The 25784-nt window shown below is 48.5% G+C and overlaps 1 protein-coding gene across 1 annotated transcript in view; it reads left to right on the top strand.

Moving 5' to 3' along the window:
• The window catches only part of EPHB1 (EPH receptor B1), a 283401-nt gene that overhangs the window by 21201 nt on the left and 236416 nt on the right, over positions 1–25784 (top strand). Inside the window, exon 3 of the mRNA XM_006759807.2 lies at positions 2307–2988. Coding sequence (XP_006759870.2) covers positions 2307–2988 — 682 coding nt within the window. The remainder of the gene's footprint in view (positions 1–2306; positions 2989–25784) is intronic.

Genomic DNA, 25784 nt, shown 5'->3' on the forward strand with positions numbered 1-25784 from the left:
CCTGCTGAGATCTTATGTAGCACAACTGAAATATGGACCGTGAGACCTGCTGTGTTTAAACAATTACAGAGCAGCCAAATAAACTGTCCTTCCCTCAAAAGTCACGCAGGGTCAACTGGGAGGAAACGATTTCAAAACCGCCATGAAAAGGGAGAGAGGTCTGAAAAATTTCAACGAAAAACACCGCCAGCTATTTCTTCTCCCTAATGTATTTGCTCTCTGGTTGCAGAAAACCAGGCAAGCAGAACATAAGTTTAACAAACACATTTAAATAGAACATAACACACAGTCTTAAAGAAGGAATAAACAGTAGTTCCTCGACATCTACAGAGTCAGTGAGAAATTAAGCAAAGTCCACATGAGGTTTGGTGGTGTGCAAGGATCCCTGATGGAGCTCATCACGGACTGCTGGGTGGGGAGGGAACTGGCCCCCTGAAGGTGCTGGGAGGGGCAGGGGAAGACAGGCCCTGGAGAAACTGCAGCTCAGATGCCTCCGTGGCAGGGGCCAGGCAGCAGGAGTGGCTGCAAGGTCACTTTACAGGCTGGCCGTTCAGGGCCAGCTCTCTATGCCTGGTCTTGGGGTAACTAACAAGTGCATGTTTGAAAGATAGCCTTGCCTCTGCCCTCTTGCTCCTACAGGCAGTTAATTCTGTGCAAAACGCTACTGTAGTATATTTCCCACACACACATTGGCTTTTAGCTCTTTTAATGAAGAATCCTAGTTTATATATTTCAACTCCACACTGTATATAATAAGGAATTAACACAGTGTTTAAAGAAATAGACATTTGGTTTCTTTTATTACCACTGCCAAATAGTCAAGGATCTTAAACTGTTTTCTCTTTTCACTTTAGGAAGTTGAATTTTTTCTATCTCTTGTTTTCTTATTTAGCAAACATACTGAAGCTTCCGGGAATACCCCCAATTCTTGAGATTGGGGTCCTGAGTGACCCCAGCTGCTTCCTTTCCCTGCACAGGAAAAAATAATGGCCCAGCAACTCTTTTTGGCCCTTGGCCCTGAATGATTCAGTTAATGAAGCCAGGACCTCATGGACCCCTCTCCCTCCTTATGAATTGTTACTAAAATAAGTTATTTGGAGAATTTCTTTGACCATTCAAATAATTGCTTTCTATCTCTTCTCCTCCCCATCACCTCTTATGGTCATGTGATCATGGATGACTTATAAGATGTATTTTTGTCTGTAAACGGAGGATAATAGTATCTAGTTCTATTGGGAACTATTGGGAAGATTGAGAGATATCACTTAATAAATGCATTGTTTTTCTTTTTCCAGTTTACAGGGTGCTAAAATGAGAGCTCTCTTTTCCAACACAAAGCCTGGTCGTGTCTTCCTTATAAAGAAGCTTTCCTTACCCCCTAAGTAACACATTCCCTTCCATCACATCTTTGCTTGAAATGTGTGCAAAATGAAGCTTAATTTCCTCCATTAAGGACATTTTCTCTCTCAGCAGCCCCTACTCTTACCAGTTTTATAGTCGATCTAATTATTTCAAAGAGTTGAAGTTATAAAACAAAAGTTTATGAGAATCTAAGTTTCCTGAGAAATTTGGAAAAGTTTCACATATGCTTTTCAGAGATATCAAGAAGCTTCATCACAATAAATTAATTAGGTTCAGAAATTAGGATTTCCAAGGTGGGGGTGTCATGAACTTATGCTCCTAATATACAGAGTGGCCTTTGAGAGTAGAGGCTGTGGCTTGGAAGAATGTCCTTGCCATCATGTGGGGCTAAACCTGCAGATTGTCCCCTTGGATGTGATAAGCCATTGTCACAGCGTGAGAGTTATGGGTTACATCAGTGGTCAGCAAACCTCGACTCGTGAGCCACATGCAGCTCTTTGGCCCCTTGAGTGTGGCTCTTCCACAAAATACCGGCTCTTCCACAAAATACCGACTTCTGCGCATGGGTCACGAAGTTTCAAATGCACTTTATGTGTGCGCCTGCATGTGGTATTTTGTGGAAGAGCCACACTCAAGGGGCCAAAGAGCCACATGTGGTTCGTGAGCTGCGGTTTGCCGACCATGGGGTTAGATGAAGGGAGGCTTTCTAGAGTAAAGTCTTTTCTATTTGGGGATGGGCTGCATAGTATTCTGAAGCCCACTTATAGGAGACCTTTAAAAGCAGGTTAGAGTTAGATGTGTTCATTTCTCATGTCAAACAGGTGGACTGGTGAGCTCATAAGGCCCTCCTCCAGTGCAGGCTTCTCTTCTGATTGCCTCTCTGTGTCTTCTCACTTTCTATTTTCTGTTTTTACATGTGTGTGCCTGTGGACTGCTTGGTACAGTGGGAAGAAGTCAGTGGCTACGATGAAAACCTCAACACCATCCGTACCTACCAGGTGTGCAACGTGTTTGAGCCCAACCAGAACAACTGGCTGCTCACCACCTTCATCAACCGGCGGGGGGCCCATCGCATCTACACAGAAATGCGATTCACTGTGAGAGACTGCAGCAGCCTCCCCAACGTCCCAGGCTCCTGCAAAGAGACCTTCAACTTGTATTACTATGAAACTGACTCTGTCATTGCCACCAAGAAGTCAGCCTTCTGGTCTGAGGCCCCCTACCTCAAAGTAGACACCATTGCTGCAGATGAGAGCTTCTCCCAGGTGGACTTCGGGGGAAGGTTGATGAAGGTCAACACAGAAGTCAGGAGCTTTGGGCCTCTTACTCGAAATGGTTTTTACCTCGCTTTTCAGGATTATGGAGCCTGTATGTCTCTCCTTTCTGTCCGTGTCTTCTTTAAAAAGTGTCCCAGCATTGTGCAAAATTTTGCAGTGTTCCCAGAGACCATGACGGGGGCAGAGAGCACGTCTCTGGTGATTGCTCGGGGCATGTGCATCCCCAACGCAGAAGAAGTAGACGTACCCATCAAACTCTACTGCAACGGGGATGGGGAGTGGATGGTGCCTATCGGACGCTGTACCTGCAAGCCTGGCTATGAGGCTGAAAACAGCATGGCCTGCAAGGGTAAGGTCTGAGACCCCTTGAGACCTCTGCTTCCTGCCCACCTGGAGCAGGGCCAAGTCTGCAAGGTTTCCCACCTCGAGCTCTGGATTATACAGGAACAGAATAGCCCAATGGCTCTTATATTATAAAGCTCTGGGTAACCTTCATCCCCTATGCTAGGCCTGATGATTTTCTAATGGTGTTCAACCAGAATGTCCATATTAATGGTAGGGGAAGAGATGGGAAGAATTCTAAATGGTGGATAATAACTTAACCATCAGTTGTATCTAGTTTTAGGACTTTGACATTCTCTCTCTCTCTCTCTCTCTCTCTCTCTCTCTCTCTCTCACACACACACACACACACACACCCCTACCCCTGCATGTCCAGCTCCATGCTCTGAGGCATAGAGAATTTGGGATTTGGGTTGTCATGGGCAGTTCACTCAAGGGTAATTGAGAGGTGATTGGATTTGGAAAATATTTTAGTTTATTTCAGTCCAGCTCCCACAGCACTCAACTTGGTACTGAACCCATGTAGCTCATTAACTCAAAGCCCTCTGGCTTGGCTGTCTTCCTCCAGGGGCTCAGTGCCAGGCCCTGGGGCAGGGATGGGCCTAGTTTTGGCGTGTCCTACAAGGAGATGAAGCTATTGGAATGGGGGTGAGATGCTATTATGAGTTGAATTACCTTTGCTTCTGAATGCTACAGAGTGATGCAGACTTTGCAGTTTGTGGGGGTCATGGTACTGTGTGCTCACATAGGCTCTGCTCAGTCGAAAGGAGTACATGTCCAATAGGTGGCAATCAGTGTGCTGAGCTGGATCTCAACTCACTCTTCTCTGGGAGTAAACAGAAGAGTCTAGAGCAAGCATGTCAAACTCAAAGGCTAACACAGGCCAAATAAACGAGGCATGCAGCCCACAGAATGTGAGTTGGACATGCTTGGTCCAGAGCAGCGGTCGCCAACCGGTGGTCCACAGACCACTGGTGGTCCGTGAGGTCTGAAAGGTTGGTGACTGCTGGTTGAGAGTGCACAGCCCAACTGCATTGAAGCTGAACTTGGGGGAGAGAGTTGGGGTAGAGAAAACTGCTTTCCTTTATTAAGTTTCCTTTGTGGCCTTCAAAGTTTCAGACTCTTTCAGGAGCAAGGCCTCCTACATGGACCTCAGGAATGACCACCTTGACCATAACCCATCATTCAGTGGCCTTAGTCCTTTGGGGCATCTTGGAGGAGGGGGTCTATAGTAGCTCCTCTTTCTTTAATATGAGCCTCGTGCCAGCTGTCTTCCCTGGCATCCTCCCATCCCATCTGAGCACCCGGCCGTCCCTTGTGTTTCTTCCTTGTGTTTCACCTTGCTCCCCAAGCACCTGCAGGTGAAGTGCCAGGCACAGACAGGATTGCTAATGCCCATCAGCTCTGCGATCCTTTGGACTCAGCTAATTGGCTGGGCTGGGGCCCTCACACAGCCTTTCTGAGGCCTGCTGAGAGAGGAGAGCTGCGCCTTTGTGTCTTTATTGGATTTCTTGGTTATGGTACCCATGATGGATGGTGTGGAAGCAGAGGGGAGAGAATGCCAGATCAAGCGATGAATCAATGCAGACAGTTTTAAAACCAGCCTGGCCTGGTCCCACAGCGCTCCTCTTTGTCCCATTGGTTGGAGGAGGGGCGGGAGGTGCCCTCTTTGGCATTTGTCAGGGTCTGAGTAGGGACCCAGACACCAGGCTGAATTCTTAAAGGGGCAGGTGCAGCAGCTTGCAACAGTGTGGGTGATGTCTCCAGGCTTCAAAGGGCTGCCATGCCACACTTGCTGGCTGGGCCCTCTTGTTTTTCTGATTATTTCCTGGGCAAAACGGCAGGAACCTGAGCAAGCATTGATTGGTTCTGATTTAATTGGGACTCTGGGAACAGGCTCATTTCTTTGGGCTAATTGGAACTTTTCTCTTTTGGGGAGTTCTGCTGTCCGTGCTGCTTATCAGTGGTTGTCCTGGGAAGGCCTGGGGAGACAAATATTTAAATCCAAATGGTTTCTTTCCAATCTCCCTCCCCACCTCCAATCTCTCTGGACTTTTAGGGTACATTCCTAATCCAAAGCTATTGTGAACCTGGCTTGACTTTACAAACTGCTCCTCGAAAACTCATTGGCGTGTGGAGGAAATGGGGAGCCCAGGGCACCATCCCATTGCCATTTCAGTGGCATAGGCAGCCACATTTTGGTGGCATTTCCAAGAGTGGAGAGGAATCAGTCAGCATCATAGGTTCTGCTGCCCAGCAGCCTGGCTGAGCTCAGCAACCTAGACCAGCAGAGAAAGCCCCTTTTATCCTATCACCACCACCTGAAGCTGCGTCTTTGCCCTTGGCTTCGCTTGTAACCTTGATGGTTGAGCCAGACCTCCCTTCCCAGGGATGAGGGCAGGTTCTCCCCAGGAGGTGCAGAGACAATGGGCACAGATGGTTATCTTGGGGAGCTCTGCACCCTTTCGTTTGAGATGGGAAGTGCATGTGGATAGATTTGTGACTGGGGCCATGGTGTGTCTTCAAGGGATGCTCAAGCTGTCAGGTAGGCACCGTGGCCCTTCACAGCACTCCTGTGGCACTACAGGCGATGCTCATGAGCATGGAGCATAGTGGATGCCAGGGAAAATTGTGATTGTGAGTCAGAAACAGGGAGCCTCCATCAGCTGTCCTGGAGAGTAAAAGGCAAGTTACTCTCTCCCAACACAGTCCTGAGAACTGATGCCCTGGAGCCAGACTGGCAAAGCCTGGGTGATTCTGTGATTCACAGAAATGTAGTTCTGATAAATGATCTTTTCTGGATATTTGAGTGTGAGCCTTTGCATGGGTTGGTAGAAATCTACAGATTGGTAGAAAGAATATTCTCTATATTATTGTTCTGGCACGACAGACTTTCACGACGGCAGGGGATTCTTCTCCTGACTCACTTTGCCTCTGCTGACCCCCCTCCTCTCAGAGTGATGGTGACCAGTCGCTGGGTTGTGCAGAAGCACCTGGAGACCAATTAGGCAGCCCAGCCAGGGAAGAGTGGTCCTGGCCCAGAGCTGTTTCTGCTGTGAGGCAGGAGGAAGGGAAGAGGATGGGGGCAAGCAGAGGAAGCTGTGGGGAGAGGGATGTGGGGCAAGTGGCTCACACATGTTCCCGAGGGCTCCATGGTCTAAGGCCTGTTCCCGGCTCACCCTTTCTGCACACACAGGTTGGACCCATCAGGCAGAGAATCCCAGCAGCCAGCTGACCTTGCCAGTGACTCTGACCCCATCATGCATTTGTCTCTATGAAATTGTTAATTACTAGGAAAATGGCCATCTGTCCCCAGTTCAAGTTTCATGCTCATGGCACAGTGGATTAATGAGAAATCCTGGCTTTGTCCTTACCCACCCCGCACCTTACCTGCTCAGGTTGATGGCTAAATTGATTCTCTGTGTGGGTCCCTATAGCCTAATTGTCTCTGGGCTAGGGAGGCCAAGATATGGTCCTCTGCAAGCCATCTCTGTGCTGTGGAGCCTAAACTATCACGAGCTGATGTTGGTCTCTGGGACACTGGAGGGGCTGAGATTGGCAGTTGCTAGGGGTAACCTGGCACAGGCAGGCCCCTTACCTCTCTGTTAGAAACTTAAGGGCTATAGTATACCATATGGGTGCTTAAGGAAAGGTCCCAGGTTCTGGGACAGTCTCTGGCAGCCAGGTCCTAGCTGGAGCAGTGGACCCACGGGGTTTGGATCTGCCCCTGCCCCTGAGTGCTCCCTGAGGGTATGGCTTATCCTCCCAGGCACGGACTCTTCTGGAGCTTCCAGAAGGAGCTGCCTCATTAGCCTTCATCTATAGCCACTGTTAGGAGTCAGGAGATGACAATGCTATACATAACCATCCTCCCTTGCTCCTGTCCCTGAGCCTATCCACTGCAGAGGGCACACCCTGACCCATGGTCTAGGCCTTCATTCCTGGAGCTGTCACTTGCAGGGTGGGTACAGGTAGATGAAAAGGGGCAGGGAGTGTGTACAGGTGGAAGAGGCCTAACCTAGAAAGGAGCTGGTTTTAGTCCCAGCCCTGCTGTACATTCTGGTGGTTTTTAGTTAAGTCCTTTACTCTGGACAGTCCTATCTTCTCTGCCCACTTCTCAGGGTGTGGGAAAACCAAGTAAGATAATGGAGAGGAGACTGCTCTGTAAGCCAGGCAATGCCATGTGTTGCCAGGTGTCATTGCCCTTAAGCTCTCCAGCGCACCATCTGACTCTGGTTACTAAAGGAATAAGATTATGGAATGAAGTTGGCCTATGGTATTCCTACCCAGAGACACGGTCACAGGAGCCCTGAACGTCAGTCATTACCTACCTGCACCTGCTCAGGTCCAGCTCCATGACTATCAAGAGGTGGCCAGTGAAGTCAGCATATAGGTGTGATCCACTGTCTCTCACCTGGTCATTGGGTCAGTGAACATGCGTTTGAAAAGTGTGGCTCATGAGGCCTGCTTTGAGTCAGGTGGTCTAGGCAGGTGGTCTTTGTGAGCTGGAGGTCTGAGTAGCGAAAGAAGACTCCCCAAGCACAAGAGAGAACATGGTCTTCTGAAGCAGTGATTCTTGATCCCATAGTGGACTTGAGAACTCACAGGAAAGATTTTATAAATTGACATCTCAGATGCCCCCTTCTGAGACCCTGTTGGGTGGGTCTGGTAGGGGCCCAGGCTGATAACCCCCGAGTGTAAGGTCCAGACTAGGACCATCTCTGTAGCTGGAGTTGAGAAGAAGGGGGCCCCAAAGGAGGTCAGTGTAGGTGTCCTTGGGTTTGTGGGATGTGTAGAAAGGGTGGACCTGAGCCCCTGAGGGGACATAGAAGGGGTCTGGGAGCAGGGACTGCAGGGAAGGCTGGAGGCTGGGTGGATTGATCATGGGGCCTGCAGGCCGGCAGGGAGAAAATGCTCAGAGCATCCCCACACCTCGAGTAAGGGGTGGGGGCCGTGGGAGGGCGTGGGACCCTGATGAGGCCAGACGTTGTCAACGTGGCACCTCAGCTGCTATGAAGTCTAAGAAGGGCTCTGGGCAGAGCAGGCAGGGACAGGAAGCTGAGAATGGACTCAGAAAAGAGCAGCCTTCCCTGCAGCTGGCTGGCACCAGCTGTTCACTTGGGACATCTTCAGAACAGCAGGGGGTGGGGGGCACCACTGTGCTCAAGGGCACATCAAACCTGCAAGATTCCCATGCCCTGCTCAGGGCCTGCAAGCAGAGTTGGGGCTGAGGGTCCATGTTCTGTACCCAGGAGTCCACATGAACTTTTCAGGGGCTCTCAGGTTAGTTAGGACCAACCCAACTCAATGTTGGCAGGCCTTGACAACTCTTAAAGCAGAACAGCAGTTCCTGCTTTGCCTACCTCCCTGTGTGTCTGTCTCCCACTCATCATGTATCTGTCACAGCCCCGAGCTGGGCCTGAGTGCTCTGGGTCACTGCCTGTGCAGCCCTCCATGGCGCTCTCAGGCCGGACCCTTCCTGCCTTCCCCTCAGAGGTCTCTTCTTCTGCAGCTTCTTCTTCACTCCTCTCCTCTCCCCAAAGGGGACTTTTTTCCCTGATAATTTTCTACCTACATGTAAATTCTTTCATGCCTGGAAACCCAAGAGACATTTTGCACCTTCCAACAGTTTCGGTGCCTTTGTCAACTTGAGCAGCCGAGATGAGCCAATTTATAAGCCTGGGGGAGTTGAGACGAAAATCTGCAGGATTCGAAGGTAAAGAAAAATGTGTCTAATTTAGCTCCTCTTGGAAAAAGAAGTTTCTAGGGTCTATTTCGCTCTCCCTTAGGGTTGCTGGTCCCAGCTCTGGTTCTCCACCTGCCTCCTCATCCTAGATGCTGAAAGAGAAGGTGGGACCCTGAGGGAGTGAGGAGCGTGTGTGTGTGTGTGTGTGTGTGTGTGTGTGTGTGTGTGTTGTGTGTGGCCACTGTGCTGGCTGTGCATTCAGGGGTACTGAAAAAATGCTTTCTGCTCTCTCTGGTCCTTCTGCAGTTGACTGGTGAGTGAGAGGAAGGCCACAGCCCAGGCAGCCTCCTCTTAAGCCCCTGGGAGATCAGTTCTGCTCAGGGCCCAGGGCCCTGGGAGGCCAAGGTCATTAACAGCACAGCCCTGTAAGATGAGCTTCATAATAGGATTTCCCAACAGGGTACTTCATTTACAAATCCCTGGGGCCTCCTCTGCTCCCCACAGTGGCCCTGCCCAGCTCTCTCCAGAGAAGAATCTGATGTAATTGGCTGGATGTAATGGGCTGTGACATGGCAGGAGCAACAGCAAACAGAGCTGGAAGGATGCCCTCTGCCACACCGACTCCTGCATACTGGGCATGGGGACTCAGTCCCAGGCTCTGGTGGTGGCAGAGGATGGAAAGGGGGCAAGGAAAGGGGAAGCTCGACACGGCCCCTTCTGCCTTTGAAAGACAGGGGTAGAAACACCCAAGTGCCATTGGTGTTGACTAAACAATCATAATTCACCCTGGCCATTGCTAGATTTACTGAGAATAACTGATAATATTCTGTGCAGGAGACCTGCCCTGGGTAGGCGCCCATGACTTAATAAATATGCGTTATCAAAAATGACAATGAAGGCACCCTCTGGTCGTTACTGAGATGGTGTGGGTAGTAAAAACATCACGCTGGCCATGTATGTAGGGCCCTGGTGCCAGCACTTACTGCACCCTCATTACCCATGAAGAGCTATATAGTCTGAAACTGCCCAAGCTGGGGTGGGAATGTGTGGGACGCTGGGAGACCATCTATTGTGACTGCTTCATTGTCCGTAGAGTAAAGGTAGCCAGGAAGCATTTCTGGGCAGCAGTCTAGGGAGCCCCAGCTAGTTGACATCACAGATGGGATTAGAACCCAGGTCTGGGGAAGCCACCATCTGCCTCTGCTTCTGAGACTGGATGTTGTTGAAATTAACTATCCTTAGAGGCAAATATGTATTTTCAGAAATATCAAACTTCTCCTAGCTGTTCTCTCATGAATTCTCTCTGTGTCTGTGCTGTCCCTTATTTTGCTTGGGGTCCAGGCACTCGCTGGAGTCCTGCTCTGTGGTTGTAGGTTTCCACACTGTATAACACAGAGCTTGTGTCAACTATTACCATCTTCCTTTGAACCTCTCCAGGAGAAGTACCCTCTCCAGATGCTCTGACATGTTGACCTGCCTCTGAGCCATCTAGAGGGTGCACGGTGTCTCGGTGGGTGACCCAAGCTCCCTGGGAAGGATGAGGTCTAAGGCTCTGCGCTTACAGAAAAGGACAGAGAGAAGGTGGCCAGGCTGGGGACTGGAGGCCTGGCTGTAGCTCTCTAATCCACATCGAGGACCAGCATGGGCCCCTAGCGCTGAATCCTGGCTCAGGCAGCGCTGTGGTCAGACTTGCCCCCTTTGCTTTCTTGTCCCTGTCTCTTTCTGGAGCTGGGCAGTTTCCTTCCTCAGAACTTGAGCACAAACATCTATATGCACAGACTCTCCTGGAGGGAGAACTACCACTTTTGAGTTTGAAGCATGGAGTTGAAAAGTCATTTTGAATCAGAGCCTGACTGGAGTGGGTCCTTTAGTTCTGGGCCCCTGGGAACTCTGAGGGTACATGTTCTGTTTCCACTGCTTGTGGCCATGGACAAGCTGGGCTGACAGTGCCCGGTGCTCCTGGACTTCAGCTCTCCCTCAAGGCAGTGGGGCAAAGAAGAACTAAAAAGGTCCACCCATATGCCGGTGGAGAAGGAAAGCATCCTACACTTGGCCACATTGCCAGGAATAAGCCTTATTTTGCCAACAGGGCTTGGACAGGGACATTGGTAGAGGGGCAGTGGTGGCTTTTCCCTAGGGGAGGGGCCTCTGCCTTGAGATGTCCTGTCTACTCTCCCTGATGGCTGAGCTAAGAGCTGGAGTACCAGTTACTTGGGAAGGCAACTGAGCCCTTCACTTTTGTTTGAGGGCCAATTAATAAGGCAAAGTAGGCAGATCCTGGAGAGATGCAGTTTACTACAGAAGAGTATGTCTGGGTCTGCTCTAGGAGCTATCCCATATGGCAGAGGGCATCCTGACTTTCTGTGTGCCTACCCTGCCCACTGCAGGATGCGTCTGCATGTTTACAGCTATGCTGGACTCATCCTCCAGTGTGTGTGTGTGTGTGTGTGTGTATGCGCATGCACACTCTCATGGCCAAGGAGGTCAGGAGGAAATCAGCTCAGCCACATCAGGCCCTGGAGAGGCTGGTGTGGAGAAGGGGGCACGGTGGGGAGCCTCAAGAGGCATCTAGGAACCACAGGTCAGAAATGCAGGGGCAGGGAGGGCTCAGCCCAGTCCTCCTGAGGGCTTTCATTGAGGGTAGGACCCAGTTTAGAAGAAGGGCTGGACAAGGACATGGGCCTTTTGTTTCTGGCTTGTTCTTGGCCTTTGTCTGGAATAGTCCCCCAATCCTATGGGCATACATTTTTAGTAGGGGCTGGAGTTCCCTGGTCTCGGGTGACACTTGGGGGCCTACTCTGGTCATGTCCCTGCAGGCCTGCACGGTTCTGGCTCCAATTCTCCAGGCAGGTTGGGTTCCCCTCAGGAGTTCCTGTGTAGTGAGTAGTCCTTTTGCTCACTCTTTCTTCAGGTACTTCCTGGGCACCTACTACTGCCAAGCCCTTAATACTATGGACTCAGATTGAACACTCTGACTTCTAAGAATTTGCTACATTCTTAGCTCTTAGAAAGTGCTTGCAATGTCCAGAGGGCAAGGGGACCACACGGGGTTCTGTGGACCTGGGAACCAATGGAGGATGTCTTCTCTTAGCTAGATGAGACCTCTGAGGACAGGGAGTCCAGACCACTAGATGGCACTTCCTTTGCTTTCCCCCAGCTTTTAGACACCTCGAGTGGTGGGACAGTCAGACTTCCCGAGGCAGCCTAGTTCATATCTGAGCTCTACATCCTGGTATTGAAACAAATCAGGAGCTCCCTACTCTAGTCCCTGAGGTAGAACTTTTGTGCATATCTCTCTCATCCCAAGTTACCTTTTGTTGTTATTATTTTTAAAATGTTTTGGGTCCGGCCAGTGTGTCTCAGTGGTTGAGCATCGACCTATGAACCAGAAAGTCATGATTTGATTCCCCATCAGGGCATATGCCTGGGTTGCAGGCTCAATCCCCAGTGTGGGGCAAGCAGGAAGCAACCGATTAATTATTCTCTCTCATCATTTATGTCTCACTCTCTACCTTCCTTTCTGAAATCGATGCAAATATATTTAAAAAATATTTTGAATACTTAATACATAGGAGAACTAAATTCCCCTTCCACTCTGGTCCTCACCAGGATCCCACACGGTTACAATTTCTGACAGACTTGCAGAGAGGGTGCATGCATTTGCACACCCAAAATATAGACATACCTTTCTCCCACCTCCACTGGGGCAAAATGCACAGGGTTTTCACCTAGTTCCCCCACCCCCTGTCTCACTCAGCAATGAAGGTTTACAGTAATTGGGTTTTATTACATAGAAATCTGCCTCATTCTTTCCAATGATTGTTAGTATTCCATTGGATGAATGCACTTTTATTTAATTGGCCCTTCATTTATATACATTTAGGTTGTTTCCTGTTTTTTATTTCTAAACAGTGTTTCAACAAACATCTGTGTGCATTCATCTTTGCACTTAAGTGTGAGCATATGTGTGAGACAAATTTATTAATTTATTCAATGAATATGTATTGAGGACTTTTCTATGTGCCAAGCGCTTTTCTAACAGCAAGGATGAATAAATTTTTAGAAGTAAAAGTGCTGAATCAGAGTATATAAATATTTAATTTTGATGGATACTCCCAAATGGTCCTCCAACAAAGGCATTTTCTACAAATTTTTGCTCCCACCAACAATGTAAGAGTCCCTACTCCCCGTCCCTTTGCCAAGATAATGAAATATCAATCATTTTTATCTTTGCAAATCTGTTAGGTGAAAACCAGCATCCCATTGCGGTTTCAATTTGCCTTTGTCTTACTCTGAGGGCCACTGAAACATGGCAGAGTTCCACGAGTTGCCCTGCTCAGGAGTTGAGACACAAGCTTTTCTATAAAACACATCATTAAATCAGGAAATTTGCATGTTGCAGGAAGTTTGGTCTTTTCTCAATCCTTGATGTAGTCCATTCTTCACTTTTCTTCTCTCCCCATTCCCTCCTGCCCTGCATCCCACCATTTATATTTTCTTTATCCATCTGTCTCACAGGGCATTTTTGGTATATGCCATGCACCTATTTTGGCATTTTTCAGAGTGTGGTAGGTGAAGGGTGCGTAGATAAGACAGGACAAGAGCAGGTACTGATGCTGAAAGGCCATGCCATTCTCATGGTCCATCAGGAAAGCTGGCCCAGCCTGGCTTGGTGGGAGACACACCTGGCTTACCCATCCTTCATTTCCTGCCCTGGGGCCTATTCTGGACTCCCTGATCTGCCCCTCACATTTCTCAGCTCTTTAGCTCAGTCCCACATCTCTCCCTTTAACTCTCCCAGCTTACCTCTGGGGCCTGAGGCCTCAACTCACCCTGGTGACTCCGCCTCAGCCACCCATTCCTGTCACCAGCCCTTAGCCCTCCCTCCCTCCAGCCTCCTCTTCATTTCTTCTGCACCAACATACTCTCACCAGACCTGCCATCCCTTCCCCAGCCTCCCCGAGTCAGTGTCAGACCCATCCTTGACTAGTATGCCCCAGTAGGGAGCACACACCTTCCCACAGCCCGGCTGAAGCCCCCAGGCCCTGCTTCTTAGTGTTGTCTTAGCCCTGAATTGCTGCCCACTGCCTCCATTCTTTTTATTTTTGTCTTCCAACTCTGCAACAATTCTATCTCTCTTGGCCATGGACTTCCTACCTCTCTTATTTTTCTTAGTCTCTCTCTCTCTCCTCTTGTCTCCGCTCCTCTCCTGTCCTCTCCCCTCCCTTCCCCTTTCTTCTTTCCTCCCTTCCTTCTTTCCATTAAAGTAAACATATTCAGCTTAAAAAAATGGAATCAACTTAAAGAAAAACAACAAATTAAAACTCTGGTGTGTAGATTTGGCAAAAAAGCAATCAAGATAACATGCAATTGACTGATGTTTGAAGAGAATGCGGACTTGCCCTGTTTACCTGGGCTAAGGAGGCAGTCCCATGTTTCCTTGTCAGATCATGTTGATGGTTACAATGTGGGTATGGAGCGAACGTTCCTGGACTGGCTTCCAGCTTGCGTGGCTGTCGTTTATGGAGCACTCATTACATACCAGATGCTCTGCCAAATTCTTTCCTACATCCTCTCTAAATCCTCACAATAGCCCTGTGAGGTACCCAGGACTACCATCCTTATTTTTTAATGGAAGATACTGAGGCACAGAGAACTTGAGTAACATTGCCAAGGTCATACAATGTAGGAGTCTGAGGCCCGGCTGGTAAACGCTATTCTCTACTCCTTCCCAGCTGGAGAAAAGCAGGATTCACTTAGGGGCACAACAGTGATTTGTGAAGGTAGCTGAGCCTTCAGTGTCCCATTTGGGCTGAGACAGAAGCCATTTCAGTTTGATCTGAATTTCCCATTGGCTAGGGACCAGGTAGCCTTGGAGTTCATGGGGTGACCATGCTCATGGGCAAGAATGAACTGAAGGTACAGTTGAACCACCCCACCTCCACCTCCATCGTCAGCCCAACTCTCAGTCTTATTCTCTCCTCCCCCCTCCTCGTAGGCAGGGCCACGCCTGATACTTCTCTGCATCCCTAATGCCTACTCTGTGCCATCTGTTAGATGAGAACAAAACAAAATGCATTGAAAACAAAATTTGTGGAAGCAGGATGTGAGCTGAGCAGGAAGAAGGGCTTTGCATTAGGATGTGTGAGAAAACTTCCCAGTAGTGTTGAGTAGCGTAAACTCCAAAGGAACCAGTCAGGAACCGGGTGTGAGTCTGCTGACAAGGCGTGCACTTGCAGAGGTGATGATGGCAGGACCAGGTGGAGGAAGTAACCAGTGATGGCAGAGGCCTTGTCTGTCTGTTGTCCCATAGAGTGACACATTGTGCACAGACACAGAACAAAATCAACAGAATGGTCGCAAGCCCATGCGTCATCAAACACTTTCACTGAAGGTTGTTGGTAATGTCTCCGTTTGACAGAGGACATAAGGTCAGTGCCACGTGTGCATTTCAAGTGGAAAATGACAATCTGCTCTTTGCACAAGATGGATAGAGCTTCTCATTGAAATTGTATGGAATATGCAAGAACTCTGCCAAATCATGGGCTTGGCAAAATTTCGCCTGTTCTGGGAATTAGGTGATTTGAGGGTTTCTGTTTGGTTTCTGAGTGTGTCACACACATGGCTACATTGGAATGTGGAGACCCTTGTCACGTGGGGCTTTTCTTTTCTCAATGGTTCTGTTTGTCTTCCCCTCTGTGTCTTTGGCCAAATTTGTCTCCCTATGTTTTCCTTTCCTCCATTTATTCTATTATCTTGTCTGTCTTCTCTCTGGACTTGCTTCGAAAAGAGAAAAAAGAGAAAGCACATTCCATTGGTAGGATTTTAATGAATGGATGGCTATTTCCATTCATTGTTTTTATTTTTTTCCCCCTAGGAAACTGTTTCGATGCAAATTGCAATAAAAATGAATTCTTTCATGTAGTAAAATACAGGAAATCGATGTTAGTCATTGAAATCAATTGCAAATATTACAAAAGTAATTTTTGTCATCAAAATTAATATATAATCACACATGTTGATAATAAGATCATTTATTAAAAAGAACAATAGCTCCCCCCTCCAAAGTATCTCTGCAGAATGCCCTGCTTCTCTGTGCTTATTTCTTAATTTTTCTGAAGCATTCTCTGCTTCTTTCAGCTTCTTCTATCCCATTTTCAGTTATTCTTGGCTTATGAGAATTCTTTCAAGCGTCCTTTTTAACCTAACATATTTTAAATCTTTCAATCCAGCTACTAGTTAAGGACTAGTAACCAAAGCTGTTCATTGTTGAACTTAACATACCCAATCAGAGCGACAACACCCTGCTCTCTTTGAGGGGATCTCTGCCCACCTACTTGCCCACTTCCCTAAGAATCTCCTCTAATTAAAACTCAGTTATTTAGGAGCGTGTTTCATCTTTGGGGATCGGCCTTTCCATTCCCCTTTCCTCTGAACCCCACCATGGTGTGCTTACTGCCTCCTCCTGGGCACCTGGAGAGCCCCCCGTGAACTAACAGTGCCAAAGAGCAGCAGATCCCCTCCACTCTGAGGGCTTTCTGCAGCCCTGGGGGTAGTGGATTTGCTACGCAGAGAGCTGATAGCATCAGTACACAAGCCAGTTGGGCATTCATACACCCAGTGCTTCTTGACCCAAGAGGAGGAGGCAGAGATGGCTACCCCTGGACATCCTAGGGGATGATGGCCTGAATCCTCTCTCTACCCTGGCTTCCCCCAGAGGCCAGGCATCTCCAGGCCTTTCCCCCACAGTCTCCTTTCCTGCCTGTAGCTGTGTACTGGCCCTTCCTGCTGGACCACAAAGGGCTCTGTAGACAGACATTGTGTGTTGTTTGCCAACATGGGGGCCGGGGTACACAGAGGGGGCGAGGGAGAAGCCATCTGCTCTCTCCTTTCACACGGACCTTTGCTTTCTCCCTTTCACTCTCCCCCGATCTCTGTCTTTGAATGTGCATACAAAAATGAAAAAGCAGTTGCTAATTAGAGCAAGAGAATGGGAGTGAGCCTGGAAGAGGGATACAACAGGGAGGCCAACTCCCGTGCAAATCGGCCAGCTTTTAAGAGCCAGGGAAGGAAGGACAAGGGGGCCCTGAAGGGGCTTGGGGTTTATTTTGACAAAATAAGCAACAAAGCTTCTTCTTCCAAATGGGAAGGCCAAGCTTTGTCTTAACCTCCCATCATAGAAGGGGAGGAAACAAGAAATGACAGTTTCCCGTAAACTCCCACGGCTGGCGGCTGGCGTCCACCTACTCTACCTTTTCTTATCTTTTTATCTCTCTCAATAGCCCCGTAAACAATAGTCTCTATTTTGGGGGACTTTAAATGTATCCTTTTATTGGTAATTTTGTTCTGCCTGATAGAGAGAGTGGGAAATCATTGGCTTCTCTCCCCAGGCCGGGCTGGCTGGGAGAGGGGAGCGTCCGCACGCAGGAGCAGCTGAATCATCAGGAAGCCCCCGCTTGGAGAATGTCCTCCAACAAATTGAGACTTTCTTTCAGAGTCCCCCCAACCCCCACTCCTACTCTTGGATCACCCAGCGATTTCTTTTTCTAACCCTGCATCATTAAGTGTTCCGGGAGCCGTCCTGATGTGTGTGCCGAAGCACTGGCTGCCCAGTGTGTGGCTGGGGGGACAGCAGCCAGTGTTAGGACAGGACTCTGCTCAGAAGGTTCCACTACAGCCAGGGCTGGGGGCACCCACCTGGCAGTTCTGCCATGGCTTACCATGGAGCCGCCCCTGCATCATTCATTCAGGTTCACTCTGAAGGCCTGGAGGTGCCCAGATGGACTGACTTTGAAGAGCTGTCAGTCATGGTGAGGAAAGGCTACCTGGTGACCTGGTCCCTTGAGAGATGCAGTTACTCCTGGTATAAGGTGAACAGATTGATGTCGCAGCTATGTGAAGGTTTTGGCATACAGGCCCTGTGCATTGAAAAAATGAGGTTATTTTCTGATTTCTTGTGAATGTAAACAAATGAAGACAAGACCAGAGGAAGCCTCATCATGGGACATGTTGGTACTAACTAGTCAGGGAGGAAGAAAGGAAAAGGAAATAGAACCTGGAAAGAAAGGATGGTAATTTGTTCATTCTCTTCCACTGGTAGCTGCTGAAGGTGATGGATACACATGAGAAGAGAGAATGACCCACTGGAATCTATTGGGAAGATCCTCTGATTCTGGGATGAGGTTTCAAAATGCACTTTCTGGGTGTCCATACGCAGTGGGCCTGTCTCTAGCACACAGGTGTCAGCTCTTGGTATTGTCAGTACTTTTTATTTTAGCCATTTTAATTGGCATGTCCTAGTATCTCATGGTGGTTTTAATTTGCATTTCTCTAGTGAATAATGATGTTGAATATCTTTCATGTGCTTATTGGCCATCTGTTTATACTCTGTGGTGAAGTGTTTATTCAACATTTTTGCCCATTTTAATTAGCTTGTTTTCTTACTATGGAGTATTGAGATTTCTTTATGTATTTTGCATACAAGTCTTTTTGTTGAATGTATAATTTGAAAATATTTTCTTCCAGTCTGTGACTTGTCCCTTCTTTCTCTAAATAACATCTTTTACAAAGCAAACATTTATAATTTTAATGGAATCCAATTTATCCATTAAATTTTTTTTTATTAAAAACTGAATTTTAAAGAGCAGTTTTAGGTTCACAGCAAAATTAAGAGGAAAATACAGAGAATTCCCATATACCCCTAAAGAAACATACCCACAGCCTCCCCACCGCTAACCTCCTGCACCAGAGGGTGGATTTGTAACAACGGATGAGTTGTTACAAGCACAGATCCCAGGGCAGCCCAAATTCAAAATGGATAACATTGATGCATTATTATCCAGCAAAGTCCACAGTAGAGAGGGTGCAGGGCAGGAAAAAGTTTTCCTTGACCTTCTTGGAGTCCCTGGCTGGGCCTGGAAATTAAACTGACAAAGACAGATGAGCAGGAGAGAAGCACGCATGCTTACTTAATGTGTTTTACGTGACCTGGGAGCCTTCATAAGGAAATGAAGAGCCAAAGGACCAGTCAGACGTTAGTGTTCTTATGCTGGCTGATGACAGTGGAGGAATGTGGTAGGTCCCTCCAATGAGGTCAGTGTAGTGAACTGGGGGAAACTGAGCCAGGCCTGTTCAGTAGGGCTGTTCTAAAAACACTCTTTTTTCGAGCAGTTTTAGGTTCACAGCAAAATTAAGAGGAAAGTACAGACATTTTCCATATACTCTCTGCCCCTACCCATGTGCAACCTCCCCCATCACCAAAATGCCCTACCAGAGTGACACATTAGCACCCACAGTTCATAGTTTACATATGGGTTCACTCTTGGTGTGCATTCTGTGGGTTTGGACAAATTCTTAATGACGTGCCCACAGTTACAGAGTATTTGCACTGCCCTAAAAATCCTTTGTGCACTATCTATGCCTTAATCTCTCCCCACTCCTCCACCCGGGACAACCACTCATCTTTTTACTGTCTTCATAATTTTGCCTCTTCCAGAATGTCCAGCAGCTGCAATTGTGTGGTATGTAGCCTTTTCAGACTGGCTTCTTTTGGTGTCATGTCCAGCAATTCTTTGCCCAGTCACAGGTCACAAAGGTTTTCTCCTAATCTTATCTTAAATGTTTTATAGACTTAAGTTCCACTACATTTAGGTCTGTGATCCATTTTGAGTTAGCTCCTATTGAAGGTCTGAGGTTCATTTTATTATGATTTTGCACATAATATCCAGTTGCTTCAACACCAGTCAGCTGTGTGGATGACGTCACCTCCTCTAAGCCTTTGAGTGTTACCACCCTCCTCACAGCGTATACCACATCAATAGCCCTCCTATTTCCCCTACCTAGATTTATTTTCTCCATAGCACTCATCATCTCTAATACAGTTCAGTTTACTTATTGATTGTGTGCACCATTTGTCTCTCCTCCCTAGAAAGTAGTCTGCATGAGGACAGGGATATTTGAGTGTGTGTGCGGTGAGGGGGTCTGCTTGTTCACTAATGTGTGCTGAGCGAATGATAAGGACTGGATGTAGGACTCTTCCCCTGGGGTTCCCTGGGGCACGTGGCCGCAGAGGGGAAGCTCCCAGGTAGTCTAGTCAGCCTGGATCAGATCAGAAGTGAGCTGCCCTGAGCTAGTCCCCTGCCTCACAGGTTCATCAGGCCAAACAGGTCTGTCAGAGTTAACCCTGCACTCTGGGCTGGGCTGTTCTTTCACCCACCCGCCCACCATATTGTTTGAGACTCTAAGAACTTAAGCAATTAAACCGTTTTCCCTCTCAGTCTTAAAGTATTTGTTTCTTGAAACTTAAGCTTTATCCTTTTTTTTCACCCTTATACCCCTTGAAAGACAGAAAGAGCTCTAATGCCGTGGGAAAATTATCTTAAATTCTCATCAGCCCTCAATCCTGGGTGTTAGAAGGGACTCAGAGACGAGCTGGTTGGCAGGGCCGGGGGACAAGCTGTTTAGGAGGCAAAGGTGGCTGGAATGGAGGCCTTCAACTGGCTAATGGCGCTTCAGTCCAAGCGATGAGGCTTACCTCATCAAGTGGGAGGCCCTGGGAACCCAAGAAGCAAACCGAGCAAAGATATGGGGAGACCAGAAGAAAAGTGGGCAGATTAAATAAACTGGGGTGGGGGGCTTAGTGGATTCTGTGCCCTGCCATGGAGCCCCTCTTCATACAGTCCCTACCCCGAGTTCCAGCATTATTCTACTCTAGGCCTCACCAGTAGCCTATCGAGTGTGTGTAGGGCATTGTGTCTCCCTGGGGTCTCCTCTGGAATTTCTGCATGGGAGGGCCTTGGGCAGCAGTGTGGTTGGCTGGATGGGGAGTGGGCTGGTGGGTATTTGAAGGCTGCATTTGCACAGCAAGCACACTGTTCTTAAAGTGAATGCTAATTTGGAGTTTGGGGGCACTGATGGGAACAGGATGGGAGGCTGCTGCTGTGTCTGTCAGGCCTGGCTGGTGGCAAGCATCTCCAGAAAGAGCTGCCCCTCCCCATCCTCGCTACCCAGGCACAGCCCCCTGGATACCAATCCACTGCCAGTTCCAAGTGCACCCCGAGGGTCCAGCGGGTCCTGGCATTCTGCCCTCAGCTCAGCTAGCCGAGCTCTTTGATGATCTCTCCACAGCTCAGGCTCCTGGCCTGTTTGGAATCTGGTCACATCCTATGTTCGTTCCCAGGAAAGCAAACCCACGTTGTCTCCTGCTTCTGTCTCGTTTCCACCACGGGATGGACCAATTCAGCTAATTTTCCCTTTTGATAAACTTTGCTTCAGTTCAGGAGGAGGAGCTGCTGATTTTGAGTCATCAGAACTGCGAGGTGGGAGAACCCAACTTGTAATATTTCTTAAATTATACTTTAATGAAGATGCCTATTAACACTTGTAATAATTCACAGAAAAGAAGTCCAAGCAGAGCTGGTTGAAATATCTTCCTTTGTCTTTTTTTAATTTAAAGTGTTACCACCTTAAATGGAGATCTTAATTACAGTGCAGAGACGGGAATTAGCAGTGTCTGAGAATCCCTTCTCGCCTGTGTCCTTGGCCACACCTCCCTCCATGGCTCTGTGGGAAGACCTACCCCAGGAGAGGCTTCCCCTCCTCCCTGGGCCTCTCCCTGCCAGCCCTATGAGCATCCTTGCTATGCACCAATGCTGCATGCAGGGCTTCTTAGCTGGATAGAAAGTGATTGTGTCTTTCTCTGAGAATGAATATATATGTGTGTATATGTATGTGTATATGTATATGTATATATATATATTCTCAGAGAAAGACCCAAATACATATATTTAAAGAGGTCATGTCAAAACTGTATTCCCAAAATTGTGGTATGATTTAAATGTTTGCGTTTAACACAAAAACTGCAAAGATCTATCTATGTCATACTATGAGAAGACACTTGCAGGATTTATGAAATATATCATGTGCAGAGCCCTAGAGGCAGACTGGTTGGATAATGGGACACAGTTTTAAGTTGTGATGGGCTTTTTTTCAGTCCTGTGAGTATATCTCACTGAGCTTGAATTTGAGGCCTTTCCCAGATGGAGTGAGGACAGTTGGCCCTTCTGGCTTGCCTGTGACAGCCCTGCTCGGCCTCTGAGTCTGGGAGGGTGGCAGCTCTGACCCAGGGTCCCTTGTGCACCTGTACCTCCCAGGCTGGCCTCAGCCCCACCCCCTGTCTCTGGTCTGAATCCTCTTCTTGCTCCCTCTGCCACTTGGTGGATGCTTCATGGACAGAGCAATTTTGAGTCTAATTCAGAAGACACATAAATCTGATGCCTGATTGAGCTGGGGGCTGCCGGTACCGCCACTTTCCCTCCTTGGGCATGGGGAATGTCATCCTGCAAGAGCCCTGCCCCGCGGCGCCCCCTGTGGTCTCAGACGTTCATGGGCATCTGTGTGCCCTGACTCCCAGGTCTGCAGCCTGTTCTAAGGTCAGGCAAACAGCAAAGAGACTACTTTCTCTGGCTGTGTTGATTGGCTCCCCTGTCTCTCCGAGCAGGGGGGAGGGCGGGGGCTGATAGTTAAGGGCAGGTAGACCAGAGTTCAAAGCACCAGAGGAGACCTCACCTCAGCTCAGCCTGATGGAAATGTTCCCTGCTTCTTTATTGTGGGGGAGCCAACTATAGGTCAGGCAGTGGGAGGAGAGCTGAGCAGTTCTCCTTGCCTGCATTCCTCTCCTTCAGGAGGAATCCTCTGCTCTTTAGGGAAACTGTTTCGAAAGGTGTTGACTTTGTTCTACTGAGTTAGGAGTGTTGGCTGATGTGGACAAATGCAGAGAAGCATGTCTGTGGGAGGGATGACCCAAAGGCCAGTGGCAAGTTGGTGATGTGGCAGAGTCCTCCCCTAGTACTCCGGTTCGCCCATTTCCAGATTCATTTCCCTAAATCCCAGACTGGGTCAGTCATCGCTATGTGCACCAACGCTTCTAGCTCCCTGTTGCTGTAAGAGCAGGTTCTCAGGCAAGCGTGCCAAGAGTGCCCACATTCACACTAACATCACAGTCCCCGTGCCCAGCCTGGTTGGCAGTGTAGGTTCTAGACCGCCTGGGTTCGGACTCTGCCATAGCACCTACTGGCTCCATGGCCTTAGGTAAATTACTTTACCTCTCTGCGCCTCCGTTTTCTCAGCTGTAAAATGGGCATAATCATAAACTACATTCTAGGGTGGTTGTGAAAAATAGATGAGTTCATGCTTGCAAAGTACTTAGGACCTTGCTGGCTCTCAGGGAGCATATAAATTAGCCATTCAGTCATTACTCTCCACCTCACACATGGCCTCCTGGAACCCCTCCCACTTCAACTCCGACCATTAAAATTTTAAATCTCATGAATCCTCCAAGACCTACCCCGACTTCTGCCTCTTCTATAGAGGTTATGTTTTCTTGCTCCAGCTGACAATTGGAACTAATCATTGACTTTTCTATTCATACCTGTCTCCTAGCCCATTGCCTATTTGTCACAATTTCTCCCTGCCCCTCTGCCCCTCAAATGCCTGAGGCCGACTGTGGGGCCCTGAAGGGTCAGCAGTCCCAGTCTGCATCATCCCCCTGTTTCTTGCAGGGCGAAGGGCTGCCAGTACTTCCTTGCTAGTTGGGCTGCTTCTGTGCTTTGCACCTCGCTGCCTGTCTTCCTTTTCTGCTCTCTTCTCCCCAGCCACTCACCCGCACCCCACCCAGTCTCCCTCTGTTTCTCTTCCTGTCTTCCCCTCTCCTCCCTTTTGAGTCTCCTTAGTTCTCTGACCTCCCCCACCTCTCTCTTAATGAGAATGTTCACACATCATATTGATTTGGAGTTTTAAAAAGCCAGCATTGATTTTTCTGGGGGAGTTTTCATGATCTTATTTTAAAATGTAGGAGGAAAGCTGTTTCAAAAGCTGTTGACTTTGTTCTGTTGCGCTAGGAGTCGATGTTGGAAGCTCTTTTCCAGAGACTCAGAGACCTTAGGGACTCAGATGCCACATCTGATGAGCTGAGGGTCAGGGCTGCCCTCCCTTTCGCAGGTCCAAGGCTTGGGGCAGAGAGCGTTGGGCAGGGGTAGGCCTTGCACAATGGCCTGGATTGAGGGTGAGGCTAAAGAGCATCGATAGTGAGCAAAGACAAAGCAGACATATTGTAGGCCTTATGGGTGAGGCACAGGTGGGAGGAAAACAGTCGTGGGAATTTGCTGATGAGGCTGTGGCTCCTGTTGCTCTGGAATCAGAGACAGGTTACTGGGTCTGTCTCATGTCCTCCCACCTGCAGCACCTATGGACCTAACACCTTTTCCGGGTGCCTGGCCCTATGCTGAGGGCTTTGTTAATATCATCACCTCATTTCATCCTCCCAGTAACCTAAGGATGCAGGTCATATTATTTACAGGTCATTTTATGAATAAGATGAGATTATAGGAATAAAGTTAGCAAAGGACAGTAGGTTGACAAAACAACTATCTATAAAGATGGAATAATAGAAGGGTCTAAGAGGGCAGAATGAAGAGGGATGATATGTGTTGCCACTGGAAGATCTGTGTTCACACATGTAGACTGCATTCAATATTTTTTTGGAACGAGACTGGAGATATATAAATAAACCAACAGAATTCAGTGAATGGACGAGAATATTTGATGAAGGGAAAAGAAAGGCCAGGAAGTAAGATGATCTGTAGTTGAAGATCTGACACTTATGGTCAGAGGTTGGTGCTCCAGCGGGACTGGTTGATTGTTGCCAGGTCTGACCTGCCCCGCACCCACTTTGGTTTCTGCAACCATGAGCTATGACCACCCCTTTCCCACATGAGTTCAAGATGCAACCCTTTCTCTGAGCACTGCAGCCTGGCAACGCCCTGGCAGATGCAGAGCAGCTTCCTCACCTGGCACAGAAAGGCAACACTGGGCAGAGCCAATTCACAAGAGCCACGAAAGGGGCTCAAACCATCTGAGATGGCATGGAACCTTTGGCCTGCTTGCTAACTTCCTGATATTGTCTAGATTTTGTTACTGAACAGTTTTGCCCCCCCCTTTTCCTCTGGCCATTTCTCATTTTTTGGATTTCGGCTTAAGGGTCCTTACTCAGAAGTCACCCTCTCTCCTCCTCTGTGTGCCTATAACACTCATAATGACCCAGGCATTTCTTCTCTCATGTCACATGCACTTCCCTAAACAACCTCTCCAGCAAAATTGCCTTCTACAACAACAGTGCTTCTGGGGGAAAGAAAAGTTAGGGTTTGCTAATCAACACTTGTGGAACTTTATAGCCAGAGCCCTGAGAAAGAAGCAATGCTAATAAAAGTAAACCTCTCCCAGCCTTTGCACCTAGCCTCCCAATATGTGGATTCTTTGTAGTCTTGAACCCTGGGGCACTGCCTTCCTCTTGGAAATGTGGGTCCTGGAGGGCATTGACCTGGTGCTGAGACCCAGTGTATCAAAGTAAAAAATCCAAAAGGTCCCTGTGAATGTTTTAACACTGGCAGAAATGTCTTCGTCGATTCTCCATCTGCAATCCTGCCTTCATAGCTTAACAGAGTAGAGGAGGAGAGGTGCTTGAAGCTGCTAAACAGCCACTGCTTCCACTGAAGGAAGCACTTGTGCAGACTTTCAGCTGTGCTTCACGTGTCACAAGGCCTGGGATGTGGAGGAGGCTGCCTCAGAAATCCCCCCAGCTCCTGGCCTGTTTTCTTTAGCAAACATGTGCCCTGGGGAGGGATGGGAGGGGGGGACAGGAAATTCATCCTGGGCAGAATGGACTGCTGCATCCTGCATTCCTTTAATTGTACCTCTGGGGCCCACATCGTGGCGATTCCCCCAAAATACCTATTCCCTCATTTTCCAGCTTTCTCATAGGGAAGATAGCAAGGCTCAAAATGCTTCCGGCAGACTCCCCTTCAGTGGCTGGGCGCCCTCTTGTCCCTTCCCCTCCAACCTCCCCCATCTGTTTCTCACCATCATTCTAAGCACTTTCAGTTTTCCTAGGGTTAGTCTACCCTGGGCCCCCCCCACTTCACTCCTGGCGTGAGATATCCAGTTTTATTTTTGGGGGGTTGCTCCCTACCAGGTTCATTTTCTCTGACTCTCCCTGCATGCCCTTCTCCCTGCCTTTTAGACGCCTCTGCCTCCCATCCCACCATGGGAGGAGTGAGTTTTCC

This window comes from Myotis davidii, unplaced genomic scaffold (genome assembly GCF_000327345.1).
Source record: "Myotis davidii unplaced genomic scaffold, ASM32734v1 scaffold415, whole genome shotgun sequence".
Lineage (NCBI taxonomy): Eukaryota > Metazoa > Chordata > Mammalia > Chiroptera > Vespertilionidae > Myotis > Myotis davidii.